The following is a 21,420-nucleotide window of genomic DNA, read 5'->3' on the forward strand; positions in this document are numbered from 1 at the left end:
GAGGGTTACAAAATGATAATTTCTAATTCTATGCTTCCTTTTGTATAAGCTGGCATTTTTCTAGAAAAGATCATTCCTTTTTTCTTCTCCATCCCTCCCCCTCTCTTCGTTCCTTCCTCAATTCATTTCTCCTTCCTTCTCTCCCACCCTCTGTCTGTCTTCCATTCTTTCTTTCATTCTTTCTTATTATAATTTTAAGCATTACTATGGAATCATGGATTTTATTTTTAAGTTGATATTTGTCATTTTTTTAATGCTCAAATTATTTACAATTTGGACACCAGGAGCCCCTTGAAGTCAGCTTCTTTTTGAGAAGATACCATTAGTCTTTGAGTACCTCCTTGCTTTCTAACGTAAGTGTTTCAGGCTCATATTATACTTTTCTACTGAGCTGGAAACAGCTATTGCTCCAGGGTACTTTGATTCCTTTAAATGGGGACTAGTATTTATTTATTTATTTTATTTTTTATATTATTATTTTTTTTTGAGACAGAATCTCGCTCTGTTGCCCAGGCTAGAGTGAGTGCTGTGGCATCAGCCTAGCTCACAGCAACCTCAAACTCCTGGGCTCAAGCAATTTCTGCTGCCTCAGCCTCCCAAGTAGCTGGGACTACAGGCATGCACCACCATGCCTGGCTAATTTTTTCTCTATATATTAGTTGGCGAATTAATTTCTTTCTATTTATAGTAAAGACAGGGTCTCACTCTTGCTCAGGCTGGTTTCGAACTCCTGACCTTGAGCAATCCACCCGCCTCGGCCTCCCAGAGTGCTAGGATTACAGGCGTGAGCCACCGCGTCCCGCCAGGACTAGTATTTAGAAACCAAGATGTTTATTCATCACTACTGGGGGGTGGGCCCTTTCAGTGAACACAGTTAGGAAATAAAATTTGCTAAAAAAAAAAAAAATTGTGTATTGATTGGCAATTTTATTTTATTTTATTTTTTGAGAGAGAATCTCACTTTGTTGCCCAGGCTAGAGTGAGTGCTATGGCGTCAGCCTAGCTCACAGCAACCTCAAACTCCTGGGCTCAAGCAATCCTACTGCCTCAGCCTCCCAAGTAGCTGGGACTACAGGCCTGCGCCACCATGCCCAGCTAATTTTTTCTATATATATCAGTTGGCCAATTAATTTCTTTCTATTTATGGTAGAGACGGGGTCTTGCTCAGGCTAGTTTTGAACTCCTGACCTCAAGCAATCCACCCGCCTTGGCCTCCCAGAGTGCTAGGATTATAGGCGTGAGCCACTGCGCCCAGCCTGTTTGGCAATTTTAAAACATGTCTAACTCTCTTACATACATATGAGACATATATAAACATGTATATATGTTCTTGGACAAGATGACTCAACATCATAAATATGTCAGTTATTACAAATTAATATATACATTTTAACATAATCTCAATAACAATACCAAGAATTAAAAAACAGTCTATATCCAATCATTAGCTGACCACAAAGCTAGCCAAGTAGAGACTTCTAGTGGCAACAGGACAAAGAATAAAGATGTTATAGAAATAGTTCAGGGAAATAAGATGGTGGGTTCACGGTGAGGAGCTGTCAAAGGATGAAAATTGGTGTGCCTAGAAGCAGATTTTTTTTTTTAGTTGGCCAATTAATTTCTTTCTATTTTTAGTAGAGACGGGGGTCTCGCTCTTGCTCAGGCTGGTTTCAAACTCCAGACGTTGAGCAATCCACCTGCCTCGGCCTCCCAGAGTGCTGGGATTACAGGAGTGAGCCACTGCACTCAGCTCCTAGATATAGACTTTTAATCAACTATTTTGTACAAAGAATTAAAGGAATCTGTGTTTAAATAATTAAAAGAAAATATGGATAATGATACCCCATCATATACAGAATATCAATAAAGGGACAGAAATTATAAAAAAGAATCGAAATTGTGTGGGTGAGGTGGCTCATACCTGTAATTCTAGCACTTTGGCAGTCTGAAGCAGAAGGATTATTTGAGCACAGGAGTTCAAGACCACCCTGAGTAAGAGTGAGACCCCATCTCTAATAAAAGTAGAAAAAATTAGTTGGATGTGTTGGCATGTGCCTATAGTTCCAGCTATTCAGGAGGCTGAGGCAGAAGGATTGCTTGAGTCCAGGAGTTTGAGGTTTCTATGAGCTAGGCTGATGCCACGGCTCTTTAGCCCAGGTGAGAGTGAGACTCTGTCTCAAAAAAAAAAGAATCAAAATGAAATTCTGAAGTTGAAAAGTACAATAATTGAAATGAAAACTTAATTATATGAACTCAACAGCAGATTTCAGCAGGCAGAAGAAAGAATCAGACAACTTGAAAATAAGTCAATTGAGGCCGGGTGTGGTGGCTCACGCCTGTAACCCTAGCATTCTGGGAGGCCAAGGCGGGCGGATTGCTTGAGGTCAGGAGTTCAAAATCAGCCTGAGCAAGAGCAAGACCCTGTCTCTACTATAAATAGAAAGAAATTAATCAGCCAACTAATATATAGAGAAAAAATTAGCCGGGCATGGTGGTGCATGCCTGGAGTCTCAGCTACTTGGGAGGCTGAGGCAGCAGTATTGCTTGAGCCCAGGAGTTTGAGGCAAGACTGTGTCTCAAAAAAAAACAAAAAAACAGGCCGGGCGCTGTGGCTCACGCCTGTAATCCTAGCTCTTGGGAGGCCGAGGCGGGCGGATTGCTCAAGGTCAGGAGTTCAAAACCAGCCTGAGCAAGAGCGAGACCCCGTCTCTACTATAAATAGAAAGAAATTAATTGGCCAACTGATATATATATAAAAAAATTAGCCGGGCATGGTGGCGCATGCCTGTAGTCCCAGCTACTCGGGAGGCTGAGGCAGGAGGATCGCTTGAGCCCAGGAGTTTGAGGTTGCTGTGAGCTAGGCTGACGCCACGGCACTCACTCTAGCCTGGAAAACAAAGCGAGACTCTGTCTCAAAAAAAAAAAAAAAAAAAAAACAAAAAAACAAAAAAAAAAAAAGAAAATAAGTTAATTGAGAGTATGCAGTCTGATGAACAGAAAGAAAAAAGAATGATAAAAATGAGCAGGCATCAGAGACCTGTGGGACACCATCATGAGACCTATGGGACAGAAAATGGGAGTGGTAGAAGGAGAGGAGACAGAGAACAGAAGAGAGTATATTTGAAGAAATAATGGCCAAAAACTTATCAAACTGATGAAAAATATTAAACATTTAAGAAGCTCAAAGAAATCTAGGCAGGATAAATTCAACAAGATCCACATCTAGACACATCATAATACATCTGTTCCGAGTCAAAGACAAAGAATCATAAAAATGGAAGGAAACGGGATTTATCCCTTATAAGGGATCCTCCATGAGATTAACAGCTGATCCCTCATCAGAAACCATGGAGGCCATAAGGCGGTGGGATGACATATTCAAAGTGATGAAAGAAAAAGACTGCCAACCAATTCTACATTGAGCACAATAATCGTTCAAAAATGGAGAAATTAATGCATTGTAAGATTCAACAAAAATAGAGAGACTCTGTTGCTAGCAGACCTGTTTTATAAGAAACACTAAAGGTAGTCCTTCAGGCTGGAATGAAAGGTCACTAGACAATAACTTGAATCCCCATGAAAAAATAAAGAGTCTGGTAAAGATAATTATATAGGTAAATATAAAAAACCAGCACAAATGTATTTTTATTTATAATTCTTTTTCTCCTATCTGATTTAAAGGACAAATAACAAAATGATAATTATAGAACTGTTTGATGGGCATAATATATAAAGATGTAATTCAAATGATAATAATAACACAACTGAATGGAAAGGAAATGCAGCTATACAGGAGCAAAGGTTTTGTACACTATTGAAATTAAGGTGGTATTATTCCAAAGAAGATTGTTAAAGATGCTAATTGTACTCCCTAGGGCTATGACTAACAAACTAGCTCCAAATAATACAGCTTCCTAGGCTGGCACTCAAGAAAAAGGCCATGTACAATTTGAGTGGGAAGGTTGTGAAGCCAAACGGTGAAAAGCTGGAGAAGTTTGAGTCTGGCATCTCTCAGTGCTTTTATTTTCTTGTAGATATAAGATTTTGGAGTACTTCCTTTCCTTCCTTTTTAAAAAAAATTTGACATTTAAAAAATTTTTTAATTTTTTTCAGAGACAGGGGTCTCTCTATATTGCCCAGGCCAGACTCAAACTATGGGTCTCAAGCAGTCCTCCCACTTCAGCCTCCCAAGTAGCTGGGACTACAAATGTGCACTACTGCACCTAGCTTCTCAGGCTCTTCTTTAAACTGGAAATACACTCTCAGCTAAGGGGGATGAATATAGGAGCAGTCAAGGAAATTGAACTTGGTGGTTTTTAGAAAGCTTTCATAATCTTTGTTCCTCAACTGAAATCTTTCCAGAAAATTTAAGTCTAGCCAGTACATGAATTAGAAAAACACTTCAGTGGAAAGCACATTGTCTTTATTTATCAGAGGAGAATTCTGTTGGACCCTTACCTCACACCATAAAAAAATTCGAACTCAAAATGGATCAGAGGGCTAAATATTAATATAAGAGTGAAAACTGTAAAACTCTTAGAGGAAATAGAACCTGAAGATATAAATCTTCAGGCCCTTGGTTTCTTAGCTATGACACTGAAGGTACAAGCAAAGACATCAACAAAATTGATAAACCGGACATCATTAAAATTAAAAATTTTTGTGCTTTAAAACGTCATCAATACAATAGGAAGGAATGTGCTAAAAATAAAAAAAGACAAGAAAAATTTAAAAAATAAAATAAAATAAAAATAAAAAACATGTCATCAACGCCAGGTGCAGTGGCTCACGACTGTTGCTATGAGCAAGAGCGAGACTCCGTCTCTACTAAAAATAGAAAGAAATTAGCAGGACAACTAAAAATATATAGAAAAAATTAGCTGGGCATGGTGCCACATGTCTGTAGTCCCAGCTACTCGGGAGGCTGAGGCAAAAGGATTGCTTGAGCCCAAGAGTTTGAGGTTGCTGTGAGCTAGGCTGATGCCACGGCACTCTAGCCAGGGCAACAGAGTGAGACTTTGTCTCAAAAAAAAACCCCATGTCATCAAGGAAGTGAAAACCCACAAGATCAGAGAATATTTTTGCAAATCATGTATCTTAAAGAGACTTGTATCTACAATATATGAAATGGAGAACTCTTACACTCAATTAAAAGACCTATAACAAAATTTAAGACTGGCAAAGGATCTGAATAGACATTGGCCAATAAATACATGAAAAGATACACAACATAAAGTCACTGGAAAATGCAAATCAAAACCACAGTGAGATACCACTTCACATTAACTAAGAAGGCTATAATCAAAATGAAAAACAATAACAAGTGTTGGCAAGGATATGGAGAAACTGGAACCCTCATACATTGCTAGTGGAAATATAAAATGGTACAGTCACTTTAAAAAATAGCTGACAGTTCTTCAGAAGGCTAAACATGGAGTTAACATATGACTCAGAAATTCCACTCCTAGGTCTATATTCAAGAAATTAAAACACATGTTCACACAAAAAATTGTACATAAATGGCAACATTATTCATAATAGCTAAAAAGTAGAAACAACACATATATCCATCAACTGATAAATGGAGAAACAAAATGTAGTATGTCTATACAATGGAATATTATTCAGCCATGAAAAGAATGTGGTATTGATACAAATGAATGTAGCTACCACATGAATGAACATTGAAAACATGCTAAATGAGAGAAACTAGGAGCAAAGGACATGTATTATATGATACCATTTATATGAAATGTCAGAATAGGCAAATCAAGAAAGATAGAAAGTATAGTAGTGGTTGTCAAGGACTGAGAGGTAGAGGAAATGGGGAGTGACTGCTAATGGGCATGGAGTTTCCTTTGGGGAAAATGTAAATGATCTGAAGTTAGATAGTGGTGATGGATATACAACTTTGAGTTATATAATTTAAAAGGGTGGGCCAGGCGCGGTGGCTCACGCCTGTAATCCTAGCACTCTGGGAGGCCGAGGCAGGTGGATTGCTCGAGGTCAGGAGTTCGAAACCAGCTCTGAGCAAGAGCGAGACCCCACCTCTACTATAAATAGAGATTAATTGGCCAACTAATATATATAGAAAAAATTAGCCAGGCATGGTGGCGCATGCCTGTAGTCCCAGCTACTCGAGAGGCTGAGACAGCAGGATTGCTTGAGCCCAGGAGTTTGAGGTTGCTGTGAGCTAGGCTGATGCCATGGCACTCACTCTAGCCTGGGCAACAAAGTGAGACTCTGTCTCAAAAAAAAAATTAAATTAAATTAAAAAATGAAAGGGTGAACTATATCTCAATTACAAAAAGAAATATATGCTATGTATGTGGGTAGTGTGATAAAGAATCATGTCTCTAACTCACTCTCAAATGGTTCAGGGGAAAAAAGTTGTTCTTTTATTGTAACTTTTCTATAAATTTGAATTATTTCAAATGAAAAGTGATACCAAATAATAATGACATTATAGGGATAACTTTTATTCTGCTTCAACCTGAGTGCTTTTTTTTGAAACAGAGTCTCACTCTTGCCCGGACTAGAGTGCCGTGGTGTCAGCCTAGCTCACAGCAACCTCAAACTCCTGGGCTAAAGCAATCCTTCTGCCTCAGCCTCTCGAGTAGCTGGGATTATAGGCATGCACCACCATGCCCAGCTAATTTTTTCTATATATTTTTAGTTGGCCAATTAATTTCTTTCTATTTTCAGTAGAGACAGGGTCTCGCTCTTGCTCAGGCTGGTTTCAAACTCCTGACCTTGATCAATCCGCCCACCTCAGCCTCCCAGAGTGTTAGGATTATAGGCGTTAGCCACCGTGCTGGCCTGAGTGCTTTTAATAAAGCAAATCATTCACAAACTTCAAATAATAATATTTAATGTGAAATTGGATTCTGGAAAAAAAAATGAGTTCCCAACCTGTAACATCTCATTCTGTTGTTCCTTTATAATAAAATGCAGTAGTATGGTAGGCCAGGTGCAGTGGCTCATGCCTGTAATCCTAGCACTCTGGGAGATGGAGATGAGAGTATAGCTTGAGGTCAGGAGTTCAAGACCAACCTGAGCAAGAGGAAGACCGTGTGTCTACCTAAAAATAGAAAGAAATTAACCAGACAACTAAAAAAATATATAGCAAAAATTACCCGGGCATGGTGGTGCATGCCTGTAGTCCCAGCTACTTGGGAGGCTGAGGCACAAGGATTGTTCGAGCCCAGGAGTTTGAGGGTGCTGTGAGCTAGGCTGATGCCATGGCACTCTAGCCCAGGCAAGTGTGAGACTCTGTCTCAAAAAAAAAGGCAGTATGGAATAAACTTAATAATATGTGCTTTGGAGTCAGACAGAATGTGCTACTTTCTCTAGATATATGACTTTGGGGAAATGGCTCAACTTCTAGGAGCCTCAGTGTTCCCATCTGTAAAACAGGAATAATTAATTGAATTTTTTTTTCTGCACAGGTTAAGTAATGACTTCTATTCTCCCATGCTTGGAATCATAGTCAACTGCATTTATATATAGTGTGATGTTCTAGTTTTTAGGTTAGATAACTCATTATTCCTCATTCCCTGTTGCCTACCTAGTACCTACATTATTGTTTATACTATTTGTCATGGTAGGTTTGGAGAAGAAGTAAATTTTATGACTTATTGGCAATCTAATAAAAGATTTGGTAGGGAAAGATATTAGCAAAACTATTTGGAAGTTATATAGAGAGATCTCAATTGTCTATTGTCATAATTATAAACTATGTACCTAAGTACAGTAAACAAAGTCATGTTACTGAGTGTAGCCAATTCTAATCTAGTTTAATCACCTCTTCCCAGACACTATCAGAGAATGAGTTACAAATAAAATAGTTCCCTTAACTTTTTTTTTCTTTTTCCCCCTCTGAAATTTTATTTTGGATATTGCTCTAGGCTCAAATTACTTCTTTTTTTTTTTTTAGGTTTTTTTTTTTTATTTCAGCATATTATGGGGGTACAGATTTTAAGGTTTCAATAAATGCCCATTTCCTCCCCTCCTCCCACAAGTCTGAGTCTCCAGCATGACCATCCCCCAGATGGTGCACATCTTACTCATTATATATGTATATACCCGCCCCCCCTCCCCCCGTTCCCTTAACTTTAATAAGATAAAAGCTATATTTCAGACTCTTTGTCTCTAAAGCATGGAAGACAAAATTGCCAAGTTAGGTGGAAACATTCTGTACTTACCAGTTGTTTGTTGTGCTGTGGCAGAGGACATGGCTGGGCACCAGCTGGCACCTTGTATACTGGGGTTACTGACATACTGGCAGGGTGGGCACATATGAAGCGCACCTGCACAACCTCTACCGCTGGACTAGGATTCAGGACACCTGGGTGATTTCCAATTCTGAATGTGAGAACCTTAAGGAAATATCAGAGCAAGAGATAATTGTGGGTAGACACTTGATGTTAGTCATGCGAATATAAATGTGTTAGAATTATTCATCTCCAGTATAGAGAGCCCCTTTGGACATTATGAATCAGGCAAATCCCTTATAGATGTTATAGTTTTTAATTATCTGTGCTAAGGGGAATTAAAGGTATCATGAAAATTTAAAAACAAGTGGAACATTTTTAAAAAATCTAACTTTATCAATTACTTTAGTCTTTTCTTCCACCAAATCTTTTGTTACCAATTGGTAAAAAGTGCAAAAACTAATGGGTGTTCCAACTTGTCTCTAGTGGAAGTACTAATGAATAACAGAATGTGCAAACAAAAAGAGTTAGAGAGCTTCAAGTAGGGGTTAATTAGGCCAGAAATTACTAATAGCTCACTCAATAAACTAAGAAGGAAACTACTTCAACATAATAAAAGCGTTATATGAAAAACTCATCATACTCAATGGTAACATCATACTCATACAGCTAACATCATAAAAGACTGATTCAAAAGTGGGCAAAGGATTTGAACAGACATATTTTCTTCTCCAATGAAGATATACACATGGCCAATAAGCACATGAAAAAATGTTCAACATCACTAATTATTAGGGAAATGCAAATCAAAACTAGAATGAGATACCACCTCATACCCATTAGGATGGCTATTACCAAAAGAAGCAGAAAATAATAAGTGTTGACAAGGATGTGGAGAAATGGGAATACTTGTGCAATGTTTGTAGGACTGTCAAATGGTATAGCTGCTGTGGAAAACAGAATAGTGGTCCCTCAAAAAATTAAAAATAGAATTACCATATGATCCAGCAATTCCACTTCTGGAAATATATCCAAAAGAATTAAAAAGAAGGGTCTTGAGGATATAGTTGCATACCCATGTTCATAGCAGCATTATTCATGGTTGCTAAAACTTACTATAAGCAACTCAAATGTCTGTCAACAGATGAATGAATAAGCAAAATGTTGTCTATACACAGAGTTTTTTTGTTTGTTTGTTTTTTGTTTTTGAGACAGAGTCTTGCTTTGTTGCCCAGGCTTGAGTGAGTGTCGTGGCGTCAGCCTAGCTCACAGCAACCTAAAACTCCTAGGCTCAAGCAATCCTTTTCCCTTAGCCTCCCGAGTAGCTGGGACTACAGGCATGTGCCACCATGCCTGGCTAATTTTTTCTATATATATTAGTTGGCCAATTTTTTACTATTTATAGTAAAAATTGGGTCTTGCTCTTGCTCAGGCTGGTTTCGAACTCCTGACCTTGAGCAATCCACCCACCTCAGCCTCCCAGAGTGCTAGGATTACAGGCATGAGCCACCGCACCTGGCCTATACATTGAGTAATATGAAACCTTTAAAAGGAAGGAAATTCTGACATATGCTACCATTAAAACATTATGCTAAGTGAAATAACCCACAAAGAAAAATACTATATAATTCCATTTATATGAGATAGTTAGTCAAAATTATAGAGACAGAAAGTAGAATGGCAGTTGCCAGGATCTGGTGTGAAGCATGGATGGTGAGTTATTTTTTAATGGGTATAGAATTTTAGTTTTGTAAAATGAAACTTATGGAGATGAAACATTATGGAGGTGTATAGTGGTGATGTCTGGACAACATTGAGTGTATTTAATACCACTGAACTATACACTCAAAAATGATTGTGATGTTAAGTTTTATGTGTATTTTATCACAATAAAAAATTTTGGGGAAAACAAGGTAATTAGGCCTAAAATTACGAATAGCTAGTCATATATAAAGTTAAGTTCACTATAAATACTAGAAAGAAGCTTAACTGATCATAGCACATTTTTACTAAGTTAAAATCCTACATTAATTCCCTGTGTGCTGGCTAGCCAGCTGTGTTTCAGTCGTACCTTGAATTCTCTTTTTTATTTTCTTTTTCTTTTTCTTTTTTTTTTTTTGAGACATTGTCTCACTCTGTTGCCTGGGCTAGAGTGCCATGGCATCAGCCTAGCTCACAGCAACCTCAAACTCCTGGGCTCAAGCGATCCTTCTGCCTCAGCCTCCCGAGTAGCTGGGACTACAGGCATGCGCCACTATGCCTGGCTAATTTTTTCTATATATATTTTTAGTTGGCCAATTATTTTCTTTCTAATTTTAGTAGAGACAGGGTCTCACTCTTGCTCAGGGCTGGTTTCAAACTCCTGACCTTGAGGGATCCTCCAGCCTTGGCCTCCCAGAGTGCTATGATTATAGGCGTGAGCCACCACCCCCGGCCCATACTTGAATTCTCAACCCTAGTCAAATTGTAAACCTTTGTTATTGGTTTTGATAGAAGCATGGTACAGCTGTGAATGAGAACTATGCAAATCCATCACTACCTCTAAAAACAATGGAAACGAATTCATGTGATAGAGGGCAACATACTTATTACCCTTATCAGCGTAGATTCAACTGGTTCTTCAAAATTGCTAATCACATATGACACTTCAAAGTTTCCCTTCCTTGAATTATTTGAAAGTAGGAAACCAAATACCCTCTAGATAACAAGTAAATAAATCATAACAATAAAGAGATTGAAAAATAATGTGAAATAAGCTCATTACTACAAAAATATCTTCAATTGTTTAGTGAACTATTAGAATTCTCAGATGAGCAAACTCTAATTTTGGGGTCTGTAAAGGATAAATTTAAATGTTTAAATGTAAGGTTTAAAAAAATCCTTTGATCAATAGTTAGAATTTTCCTATCTAGTCCATGAACTAAATCCATTGGAATCTAAAAAGGAATGCCTGGAAATACAAAAGATTTGGAGTATTGTACTATAGAAAATGTTAGAAAAACACCATTTTCCTACTTGTTCCCCTAAATCCAAGCACAGGACCCGGTAGATGTACTGGTTCTGTTTTCTCTTAGCTGGCAGCCGGACTTCTGTTACTTCAATCTTCTCCATCTTCTCCATGCTCAATTCCAAAAAAAATCGGGAGGGCTCTAAGACCCATGGACGAGGGCCCCCTTCAAATACCACTTCCTTCACGGACTGCCACGTCACCAATGCCACTTCCACAGGGTCTACAGCCTGATGACATTTAAAGAAATTAATCCCTGATAGGTAAGGGAATTCAACAGTTTTCTAAACTGAAACAGGTTATCTGAATATGTTGAAAATGATGTTAGACTTAATTCCCAAATTAAGAGATATGTATGTCATGCCTCTCATCTTGGTACTAATTCAGATCCTATTATTCAAGCCTAACTGACATGTCATCTTATTTGTTAATTTGTGTCCAGTCATTCCAGACCACAGCCACTTCTGCATCCCCTAAGGTCTTATTGTATTTATATCTACCACTCATTTGTATACTGTTCATTGCTTAATGTTATTTAAACATGTCAAATACTATGTATAAGTTTAATAACTCTTTTTTTTTTTGAGATGGGGTCTTGCAGTATTGGCCTGGGTGGTCTCAAACTACTGAGCTCAAGCTACCCTCCTGCCTCAGCCTCCTGAGTAGCTGAGATTACAGGAGCAAGATACTGTGGCTGGCCTAATAATTGTTTTTGTGCTCTATAGTTACATAAACTCCTTAAGAAGAAAGAGTATCTCATAAATAATTTTTTAAAAGAATTTATCTTCCTTAGTGGGATTTAGTACAATGTTGTACACATAAAGGTATTGTATAAATAACTGCATAAACATTTTTTTTTGAGACGGGGTCTCACACTGTGGTGGTGGCTAGAGTGTGGTGGTGTCATCATAGCTCACTACAACCTCAAACTCATTATTATTGAATATAATTAAAATTAAATATTTCTATCTCTAATGGCAGCATTGAATAATTTATGTACAATTCAACAAGTATTCACTGATGGCCTGCTGAGGATATAGTAATAGAAATCCAAATAAGGTCTTACCTCACAGTGGAGCTTACAGTCTGGGAAAGACATAATTGAAGTAGGTAGAGTGTATAATGAGTGTTACAAAAAGACACATTGCAGAGTGCTATACAAGCCTTTTTTTTTTTTTTTTTTTGAGACAGAATCTCACTCTGTTGCCCAGGCTAGATAGAGTGCCATGGCGTCAGCTTAGCTCACAGCAACCTCAAACTCCTGGGCTCAAGCAATCCTCCTGCCTCAGCCTCCCGAGTAGCTGGGACTATAGACATGTGCCACCATGCCCGGCTAATTTTTTCTCTATATATTTTTAGTTTGCCAATTACTTTCTTTCTATTTATAGTAGAGACAGGGTCTCGCTCTTGCTCAGGCTGGTATACAAGCCATTTAACAGAAGAAATGAACATAGAGGTCTCACGGAAGGCCTCTCTGAGAAGGTAAAACAGAAATTATTCCTGTTTCTTAGTTGTATGGTCCAAAACTAATCAGACCAATTGAATTGAACTGGTATGTAAATAGACAAATTGAGAACAGGACAATGTAGTGAAATATAATAATGAGTACAGTAGTATGAGAAGGTAACACATACATTTTTAAGTATTTTTTTCAGCAGGTAAAGGGACAGATACATGACTAAAGTACCAGGTAGAAAAAGAAAAGCACCATCTTACTTCCTTTTTTTTTTTTGAGACAGAGTCTCACTTTATTGTCCGGGTTAGAATGCCCTGGCATCAGCCTAGCTCACAGCAACCTCAAACTCTGGGGCTCAAGCGATCCTTCTGCCTCAGCCTCCCGAGTAGCTAAGACTACAGTCATGTGCCACTATGCCCGGCTAATTTTTTCTATACACTTTTAGTTGTCTATTTAATTTCTTTCTATTTTTAGTAGAGATGAAGTCTTGCTCTTGCTCAGGGCTGGTTTCAAACTCCTGACCTTGAGCGATCCTCCAGCCTTGGCCTCCCAGAGTGTTAGGATTACAGCCCTCCTTTCCTTTAAGGATGGTTTTCATTCAAGGGAGATCTAATTTGTGGACACTCAATAAATATGCAATAAGTCTAAGGACAATGATAAAAGAAAAAACCCTAATGAAACTTTACAATGAGCCACAGCCAGACAAGTAGGATGATTCATCCACCAAGGGAACTAATGAAATATACTAGAACCATATGTTTAATACATATGTTGCACAATCTGCAATGAGGACAACTTACAATGCAAGTTTTAATGAGCAAATTATCTTTTTTTTTAATGAAAAACTTACCTTACTTCTTTCATTAGCGTTAACTTTTTCCCTGTGGGTGCCTTCTTATCCCAAGAGGCACTGAGTCAGGATTTGTACGTATTGATCAGCGAGAACTTGCAGGCATCAATTTTAGCTTCTGATGGAATCAAATATGTAGAAAGCATGCCAGGTTCTACTACTTTTATTTTGAACCACCTGTCATAATATCCCCATTATAAGGGACCAATCCGGGGGCACGGGCAATATACATAACCTTAACATTTGTACCCCCATAATATGCTGAAATTAAAAAAAAAAGAAAAAGAAAAAGAAAAAAAAAATAAGGGACCTCTCCTTAGGGCCCCAAATAATGGCTGCTGTTCTTAAAATCCATAAGTATACAGGGTAAATGATGATTGACTTCCCTCCATAGGACAAAAAGTTATCTTTTAGGGTCGTTTAAAAGGAGTATGCTAATATTCTTTAACTAGGTGTTTACAGAGATATACACATGTAAAAATTCAGATAGTATCTTAAGATTAATGTACTTTATTGTACATATTTTATATCTCTGTAAGAAAGAAGAAAGAAAGGGGAAAATCTAAAGCTTGCTGATACAACTTAAAGATGTGGTGGTTATAATGCAAATGCAATCCTTGAAGAAAAAATTAAAAGAAAAAAGAAAATTAAAAAAATATTAAAAAATAAAAAATAAAAAAAATTATAAATAAAATAAAATAAAATAAAAATGTGGTAGAAACATGAAGGAGTAAACTCCCTGAAACTCAGGTTTGATGAGAGAACTAGAGATCTAAAAACAAAAAAGTGACAAGAAAAAGGCCAGGTGCAGTGGCTCACACCTGTAATCCACTCTAGGAGGCTGAGGCAGGAGGATTGGTTGAGCTCAGGAGTTTAAGACCAGCCTCAGCAAGAGCTAGACCCGGTTTCTACTAAAAATAGAAACATCCAAGTATGGTGGTGCTGCACCTATAGTCCCAACTACTCGGAAGGCTGAGGCAGTGAGGTTGCTGTGAGCTACGCTGATGCCACAGCACTCTACTCAAGGCAACAGAATGAGATACTGTCTCAAAAAAAAAGTGGCAAGAATATAATTATCACTAATCCTTGTAGAGACCATAGATGGTTAGGGTTAAGCCCCAAAGTGGACATAGCTGGGTCCATGAAAAGAAATGCCAGTTCCTTACCATGAAATATCTCACCTTTAGGGGTTCATAAGCAGCAAATGTGGCACTGCTCTCCAAGTACTCTTCATGTTCAGTCACACTCACTGTTACCAGAGTATGGCCCAGAGATTTGGCTGCTATATGTGTACTGGAACAGTGCCTTGATCCAGGTCTTTGGATACCTGTGAATCAAAAGATGTGATTTCAGTAGGATAATAGGCAGGCAGTTCTCAAGGAAATTAGGCTACAGAAATATAAGAATTTTAATATATTAAGAATACCATCCTTCTAACTCTGCGGGGGCAGGAGAGGAAAAGCAAAACATGTAACCTAAACATTTGTACCCCCATAATATGCTGAAATAAAAAAAAAGCAATTGAGCCAAAAAGTGTATCTTTAAGCTCCCTAGAGCTAAAAACAAACAAACAAACAAACAAACAAACAAACAAACAACCCATCTTGATCTCAAACTAACCACTAGGCCCCTATTTTTATATCAAGTTGATATAAAAATCTGTTCTTTCAGGCCAGGTGCAGTGCTCACACCTGTAATCCTATTACTCTGGGAGACTGAGGTGGGAGCATCATTTTAGCTCAGGAGTTTGAGACCAGCCTGAGCCAGAACACAACCCTATCTCTACAAAAAAACAGAAAAATTAGCCAGGCTTGATGGCACACATCTGTAGTCTCAGCTACTTGGAAGGCTAAGGCAAGAGGACCGCTTGAACCCAGGAGTATGAGGTTGCACTGAGCTATGATGATGCCACTGTACTCTACCAAGACTCTGTTTCAAAAAAAAAAAAAATCTGTTCTTTCAATTAACAGACATATCATGTAAGGATATATGGCCATCTTTTGGAAGGCCAAGGCAAGAGAATCACTTGCAGCCACTGATGGAGACCAGTCTGGGTAACATAACAAGATCCTGTCTCTACAAAAAGCAAGAAAAAATTAGCTGGGCATGGTGATGTGCACTTGTAGTTCTAGCTACTCAGAAGGCTGAGAGAGGAGGATCGCTTAAGCCCAGGAATTCCATGCTATAGTGAGCTATGATCAGGGCACTGTACTCTAGCCTGGGCAACAGAACAAGACCCATTTCTAAACAAACAAAAACCACACACAATTCTATGTATAGTGAGGATACATATATGAGCAAATATCCTCACCTCAAGTCATTTATCGTTTAGAAGGAGAGAGTGAATAAGTACAAAAATTACTTAAAATATTGATAGATCATGCTTTAAAAAGGGCTTTATTGAAAAAAATACTCATAGAAAGTGGTAAGCTTAGAATATAGAACAATTATTTCTAGCTGGAGACATCAAGGAAGGTTTAATGTCCATAAACATTGCTTGGTCAAAAATAAAGGGGGGAGAGATATATGGGAAAATTTAACTGAAGTAATTGGTTTAGCTAGAAACATATGAAGCAAAAGTGTGAAGTCATGAAAAGTATTAATATATATATTAAATAAAGAAAAAAAGAATTTGAGGCTGGAAACGGAAAGCCTTCCTATGAGCTAAAAACTGATATTGTTCAGCCACAATGTTATTCAATTTCTATGTCTTGCCGGGCGCGGTGGCTCACGCCTGTAATCCTAGCACTCTGGGAGGCTGAGGCGGGCGGATTGCTCGAGGTCAGGAGTTCGAAACCAGCCTGAGCAAGAGCAAGACCCCGTCTCTACTATAAATAGAAAGAAATTAATTGGCCAACTAATATATATAGAAAAATTAGCCGGGCATGGTGGCGCATGCCTGTAGTCCCAGCTACTCGGGAGGCTGAGGCAGCAGGATTGCTTGAGCCCAGGAGTTTGAGGTTGCTGTGAGCTAGGCTGACGCCACGGCACTCACTCTAGCCTGGTCAACAAGCGAGACTCTGTCTCAAAAAAAAAAAAAAAAAAGGCCGGGCGCTGTGGCTCACGCCTGTAATCCTAGCTCTTGGGAGGCCGAGGCGGGCGGATTGCTCAAGGTCAGGAGTTCGAAACCAGCCTGAGCAAGAGTGAGACCCCGTCTCTACTATAAATAGAAAGAAATTAATTGGCCAACTGATATATATATAAAAAATTAGCCGGGCATGGTGGCGCATGCCTGTAGTCCCTGCTACCCGGGAGGCTGAGGCAGAAGGATCACTCGAGCCCAGGAGTTTGAGGTTGCTGTGAGCTAGGCTGACGCCACTGCACTCACTCTAGCCTGGGCAACAAAGCGAGACTCTGTCTCAAAAAAAAAAAAAAAATTTCTATGTCTTTGTTTCTTCATGAATTTGTGTGTCATCCTTGCGCAGAGGCCATGCTAATCTTCTCTGTATCATTCCAATTTTAGTATATGTGCTGCCGAAGCGAGCATCTATGTCTTTGTTTCTTGTATAATGAGGAGTATAACACCTACTGCATGGCAGTTGATAGAATAAATAAAAGTATTATAAAGAAAGATAATACGGCCGGGCGCAGTGGCTCACGCCTGTAATCCTAGCTCTCTGGGAGGCCGAGGCGGGCGGATTGCTCAAGGTCAGGAGTTCAAAACCAGCCTGAACAAGAGCAAGACCCCGTCTCTACTATAAATAGAAAGAAATTAATTGGCCAACTGATATATATATAAAAAATTAGCTGGGCATGGTGGCACATGCCTGTAGTCCTAGCTACTCGGGAGGCTGAGGCAGAAGGATCACTCGAGCCCAGGAGTTTGAGGTTGCTGTGAGCTAGGCTGACGCCACTGCACTCACTCTAGCCTGGACAACAAAGTGAGACTCTGTCTCAAAAAAAAAAAAAAAAGAAAGAAAGATAATATGTGAATTTAGACTATAATTGGTAGTTTCTGAATTGATAACTGGTTCCTTTTTCTTTTTTTTGAGACAGAGTCTCGCTTTGTTGCCCAGGCTTGAGTGAGTGCTGTGGCATCAGCCTAGCTCACAGCAACCTCAAACTCCTGGGCTCAAGCAATCCTTCTGCCTCAGCCTCCCAAGTAGCTGGGACTACAGGCATGTGCCACCATGCCCGGCTTATTTTATATATATACATATATATATATATATATTAGTTGGCCAGTTAATTTCTTTCTATTTATAGTAGAGACGGGGGTCTCAATTTTGCTCAGGCTGGTTTCGAACTCATGACCTTGAGCAATCCACCTGCCTCGGCCTCCCAGAGTGCTAGGATTACAGGCATGAGCCACCACTCCTGGCCGATAACTGGTTTCTTAAAGACAAAGGAAGGAGAAAATTAAAAACCTGCTCTTACCTTCTTTGAAAAGCGTAAAGACTCCTTGCTTATCCATGTTCAGATCCAAGGATAAATGAGAGCAGTCTGTGAATGCAATGGCCTCTTTGGTCTCTTTATTTACATGATACATTGCAATGGGGATTTCTATAAACTGGCCAATCTCCACATCAGCATGAAATGGTAACAGTTCCATTTTTTTCAGTTTTAGGACATATATCTGGAGGGGAAAAAATTCATTTTACAAGAAAGTTACGTTAGGAAAGTCTTAGAAGAAAAGAAATAATTCCTTAAATATTTAAATACATAAGCATGAATATATATATTGTATACAAAAACATACACTATATAAATGTTATTTATATTATTAATATATACTATTTTACACACACACACACACACACACACTAGGTGCTAAACATGTCACTTTTTTAATTATTTGATTGATTGATGTCTTTAAAGCATCTAACACCACACAGCAGGGATCTGGGAAACTATGGTCAGCACATGACTTGTTTTTATACAGTGAGCTAAGAACAGTTTTTATATTTTCAGAGGATTATAAAATGATGACAAAAACAACAAAGAAGAAGATTATAAGATAGAGAGTGTATGTGGCCTGCAATGACTAATGTATTTACTGTCTGGACCCTTTACAGAAAAAGTTTGCTGATCTCTGACTTAGAGTACTTCCTCTTTCTTGATATCTTTTAAAAATATCTTTTGTCGTTTTTGTCACATTATGTGACAAAATTTTCTTCTGCTTCTTCCTTTCCTGCTGCCTATCTCCCTTAAAGTGACACATTATACAGGATCCACTTTCTCTTCTAACTCTATATGTTCTTCCTAGGAAATCTTATCCAGTCCCAAAGCTTCAGTGACCAACCATATGATAACTTGCCAGCTCCGATCTTTCAGTTGAACTTCAGATTCCTATTTCCAACTACAAACATCCATTTGAACGTTCCATTGGTGGATCACACTAAATGTACCCCAAACTAAATTCATCATCTTTCCCCTTTTGTTGTATTTTCTATCCACCCTATTGCCAAAGCTAGAAACCTCCACATCATCTCTGTGGCTTTAAATCTTTCAATTTTCCCCATTCAACTAGGCATCAAATCCGATTAAGTCTACCTGTAAAAAATTCTCCATTTGTCCACTTCTTTTTATTCTCATTACCATTTCACTAGTTGAGGCTTAGTTGGAGTCTTTGCCTTCACTTTCTCCCTCCAATGCATGCTAGTGTACTAGTCTATAGCACCAACAACTATCTTTGTTTAAAAAATACTATAGCTGTTATTGTCTGATCATAAAAATAATTAGATATCTTTCAAAACAGAGGCCTTGTCATATTATTGATCTGTTTAAAAACCTGTGCTGGAAAAAACAAAACAAAACAAAACAAAACAAATCTGTGTTGGTTCCCCCATTGCCTACAGCAGGGGTTGGCTTGCTTCTGTAAAGGGCCAGATAGTAAATATTCTAATCTTGTGTAGGCTACAAGTTCTCTGTGGTAACTACCCAACTCTGTATTTGTGAATGAAAGCAGCCATAGATAATATGTAAATGAATGAAAGTAGCTGAGGTTTTTTTTTTAATTTAATTTTTTTTATTTCAGCATATTATGGGGGTACAAATGTTAAGGTTACATACATTGCCCATGCCCCTTTTCCCCCTCGAGTCAGAGCTTCAAGAGTGACCATCCCCCAAACGTTGCACATCTCAATCATTATGTTTGTATATACCCATTCCCTCCTCCCCTCCTCACCTCCTCCCCTCTCCCACCTGCCTGACACCTGATAAATGTTATTCCTATATGTCCACTTAGGTGTTGACCCGTTAATACCAATTTGCTGGTGAGTACATGTGGTGCTTGTTTTTCCATTCTTGAGATACTTCACTTAGTAGAATGGGTTCCAGCTCTATCCAGGAAAATACAAGAGGTGCTATATCACCATTGTTTCTTAAAGCTGAAGAGTACTCCATGGTATACATATACCACATTTTATTAATCCATTCATGTATTGATGGACACTTGGGTTGTGTTTCCACAACTTTACAATTGTGAATTTTGCTGCTATAAACATTCAAGTGCAGGTGCCATTTTTGTAGAGTGTCATTTGATCTTTTGGGTAGATGCCCAGTAGTGGAATTGCTGGATCAAATGGTAGATCTAGAAAGTGGCTGAGTTTTGAGAAAGCTTTATTAACCAAAAAAGGCAGCAGTCTAGATTTTACCCGTCAGTCTTAGTTTGCTTCCTTTCTCCAAAGTCTTATTCAAGTTCCCATCTCTTTCATGATAGTCTTCAACTAGTCCCATCCACAAGGATTTTTCTTTTATAAACTAATAGTACTTACTGTACAATTCAAGTAGTTCTCAATCACACATTGCTTTCTTTTTTTTGAGACAGAGTCTCATTCTGTTGCCCTGGCTAGAGTGCAGTGGCATAATCAGAGCTCACTGCAACCTCAAACTCCGGGACTCAAGGGATTCTCCTGCCTCAGTCTCCTGAGTAGCTGGGAGTATGAGCATGTGCTATCATGCCTAGCTATTTTTTCTAATTTTTGCAGAGATGGAATCTCAAGCTTGCTTGGGCTGGTCTCGAACTTTTGACCTCAAGTGCTCCTCCCTCCTCAGCCTCACAAAGTGCTCAGATTATAGGAGTGAGCCACTGCACCTGGTCCATACATTGCTTTAAAATACCTCAGATATCATTTCCTTAAAATGTTATTTAACTTTTCATGTGACTATATCTTCCTAGGTAGACTTTAAATTCTTTATGGTAGGGATGGTACATTATGCGTCTCTAAATGTGCTATGAAACCTAATACAGTTTTATTTTATTTTATTTTTTTTGAGACAGAGTCTCACTCTGTTGCCCGGGCTAGAGTGCTGTGACATTAGCCTAGCTCACAGCAATCTCAAACTCCTGGGCTCAAGCAATCTTGGTGCCTCAGCCTCCCGAGTAGCTGGGACTACAGGCATGTGCCACCATGCCCGGCTAATTTTTTGTATATATATATTAGTTGGCCAATTAATTTCTTTCTATTTATAGTAGAGACAGGGTCTCACTCTTGCTCAGGCTGGTTTTGAACTCCTGACCTCGAGCAATCTGCTCACCTCGGCCTCCCAGAGTGCTAGGATTACAAGCGTGAGCCACTGTACCCGGCCTACATATGTTTTTAAAATCAGTAAATGTAGGCCGGGCGCGGTGGCTCACGCCTGTAATCCTAGCTCTCTGGGAGGCCGAGGCGGGCGGATTGCTCGAGGTCAGGAGTTCAAAACCAGCCTGAGCAAGAGTGAGACCCCCGTCTCTACTATAAATAGAAAGAAATTAATTGGCCAACTGATATATATGTAAAAAAAAATTAGCCGGGCATGGTGGCGCATGCCTGTAGTCCCAGCTACCCGGGAGGCTGAGGCAGAAGGATCACTCCAGCCCAGGAGTTTGAGGTTGCTGTGAGCTAGGCTGACGCCATGGCACTCACTCTAGCCTGGGCAACAAAGCGAGACTCTGTCTAAAAAAAAAAAAAAA

General features: G+C 38.9%; 1 protein-coding gene and 1 pseudogene across 1 annotated transcript in view; both read right to left on the bottom strand.

The window, feature by feature from the left end:
• NUP210L (nucleoporin 210 like) overlaps nt 1-21,420 on the bottom strand; it is a 111,212-nt gene that overhangs the window by 53,150 nt on the left and 36,642 nt on the right. Inside the window, exons 13-16 of the mRNA XM_076000154.1 lie at nt 17,904-18,102; nt 14,708-14,853; nt 11,229-11,450; nt 8,205-8,378 (exon numbers count right to left, since the gene is read on the bottom strand). Of these exons, the coding sequence (XP_075856269.1) occupies nt 8,205-8,378; nt 11,229-11,450; nt 14,708-14,853; nt 17,904-18,102 (741 nt within the window). The remainder of the gene's footprint in view (nt 1-8,204; nt 8,379-11,228; nt 11,451-14,707; nt 14,854-17,903; nt 18,103-21,420) is intronic.
• On the bottom strand, nt 16,898-17,013 carry LOC142869719 (uncharacterized; annotated as a pseudogene).

The sequence above is a fragment of the Microcebus murinus genome, chromosome 2 (genome assembly GCF_040939455.1).
Source record: "Microcebus murinus isolate Inina chromosome 2, M.murinus_Inina_mat1.0, whole genome shotgun sequence".
In the NCBI taxonomy this organism is placed as follows: domain Eukaryota; kingdom Metazoa; phylum Chordata; class Mammalia; order Primates; family Cheirogaleidae; genus Microcebus; species Microcebus murinus.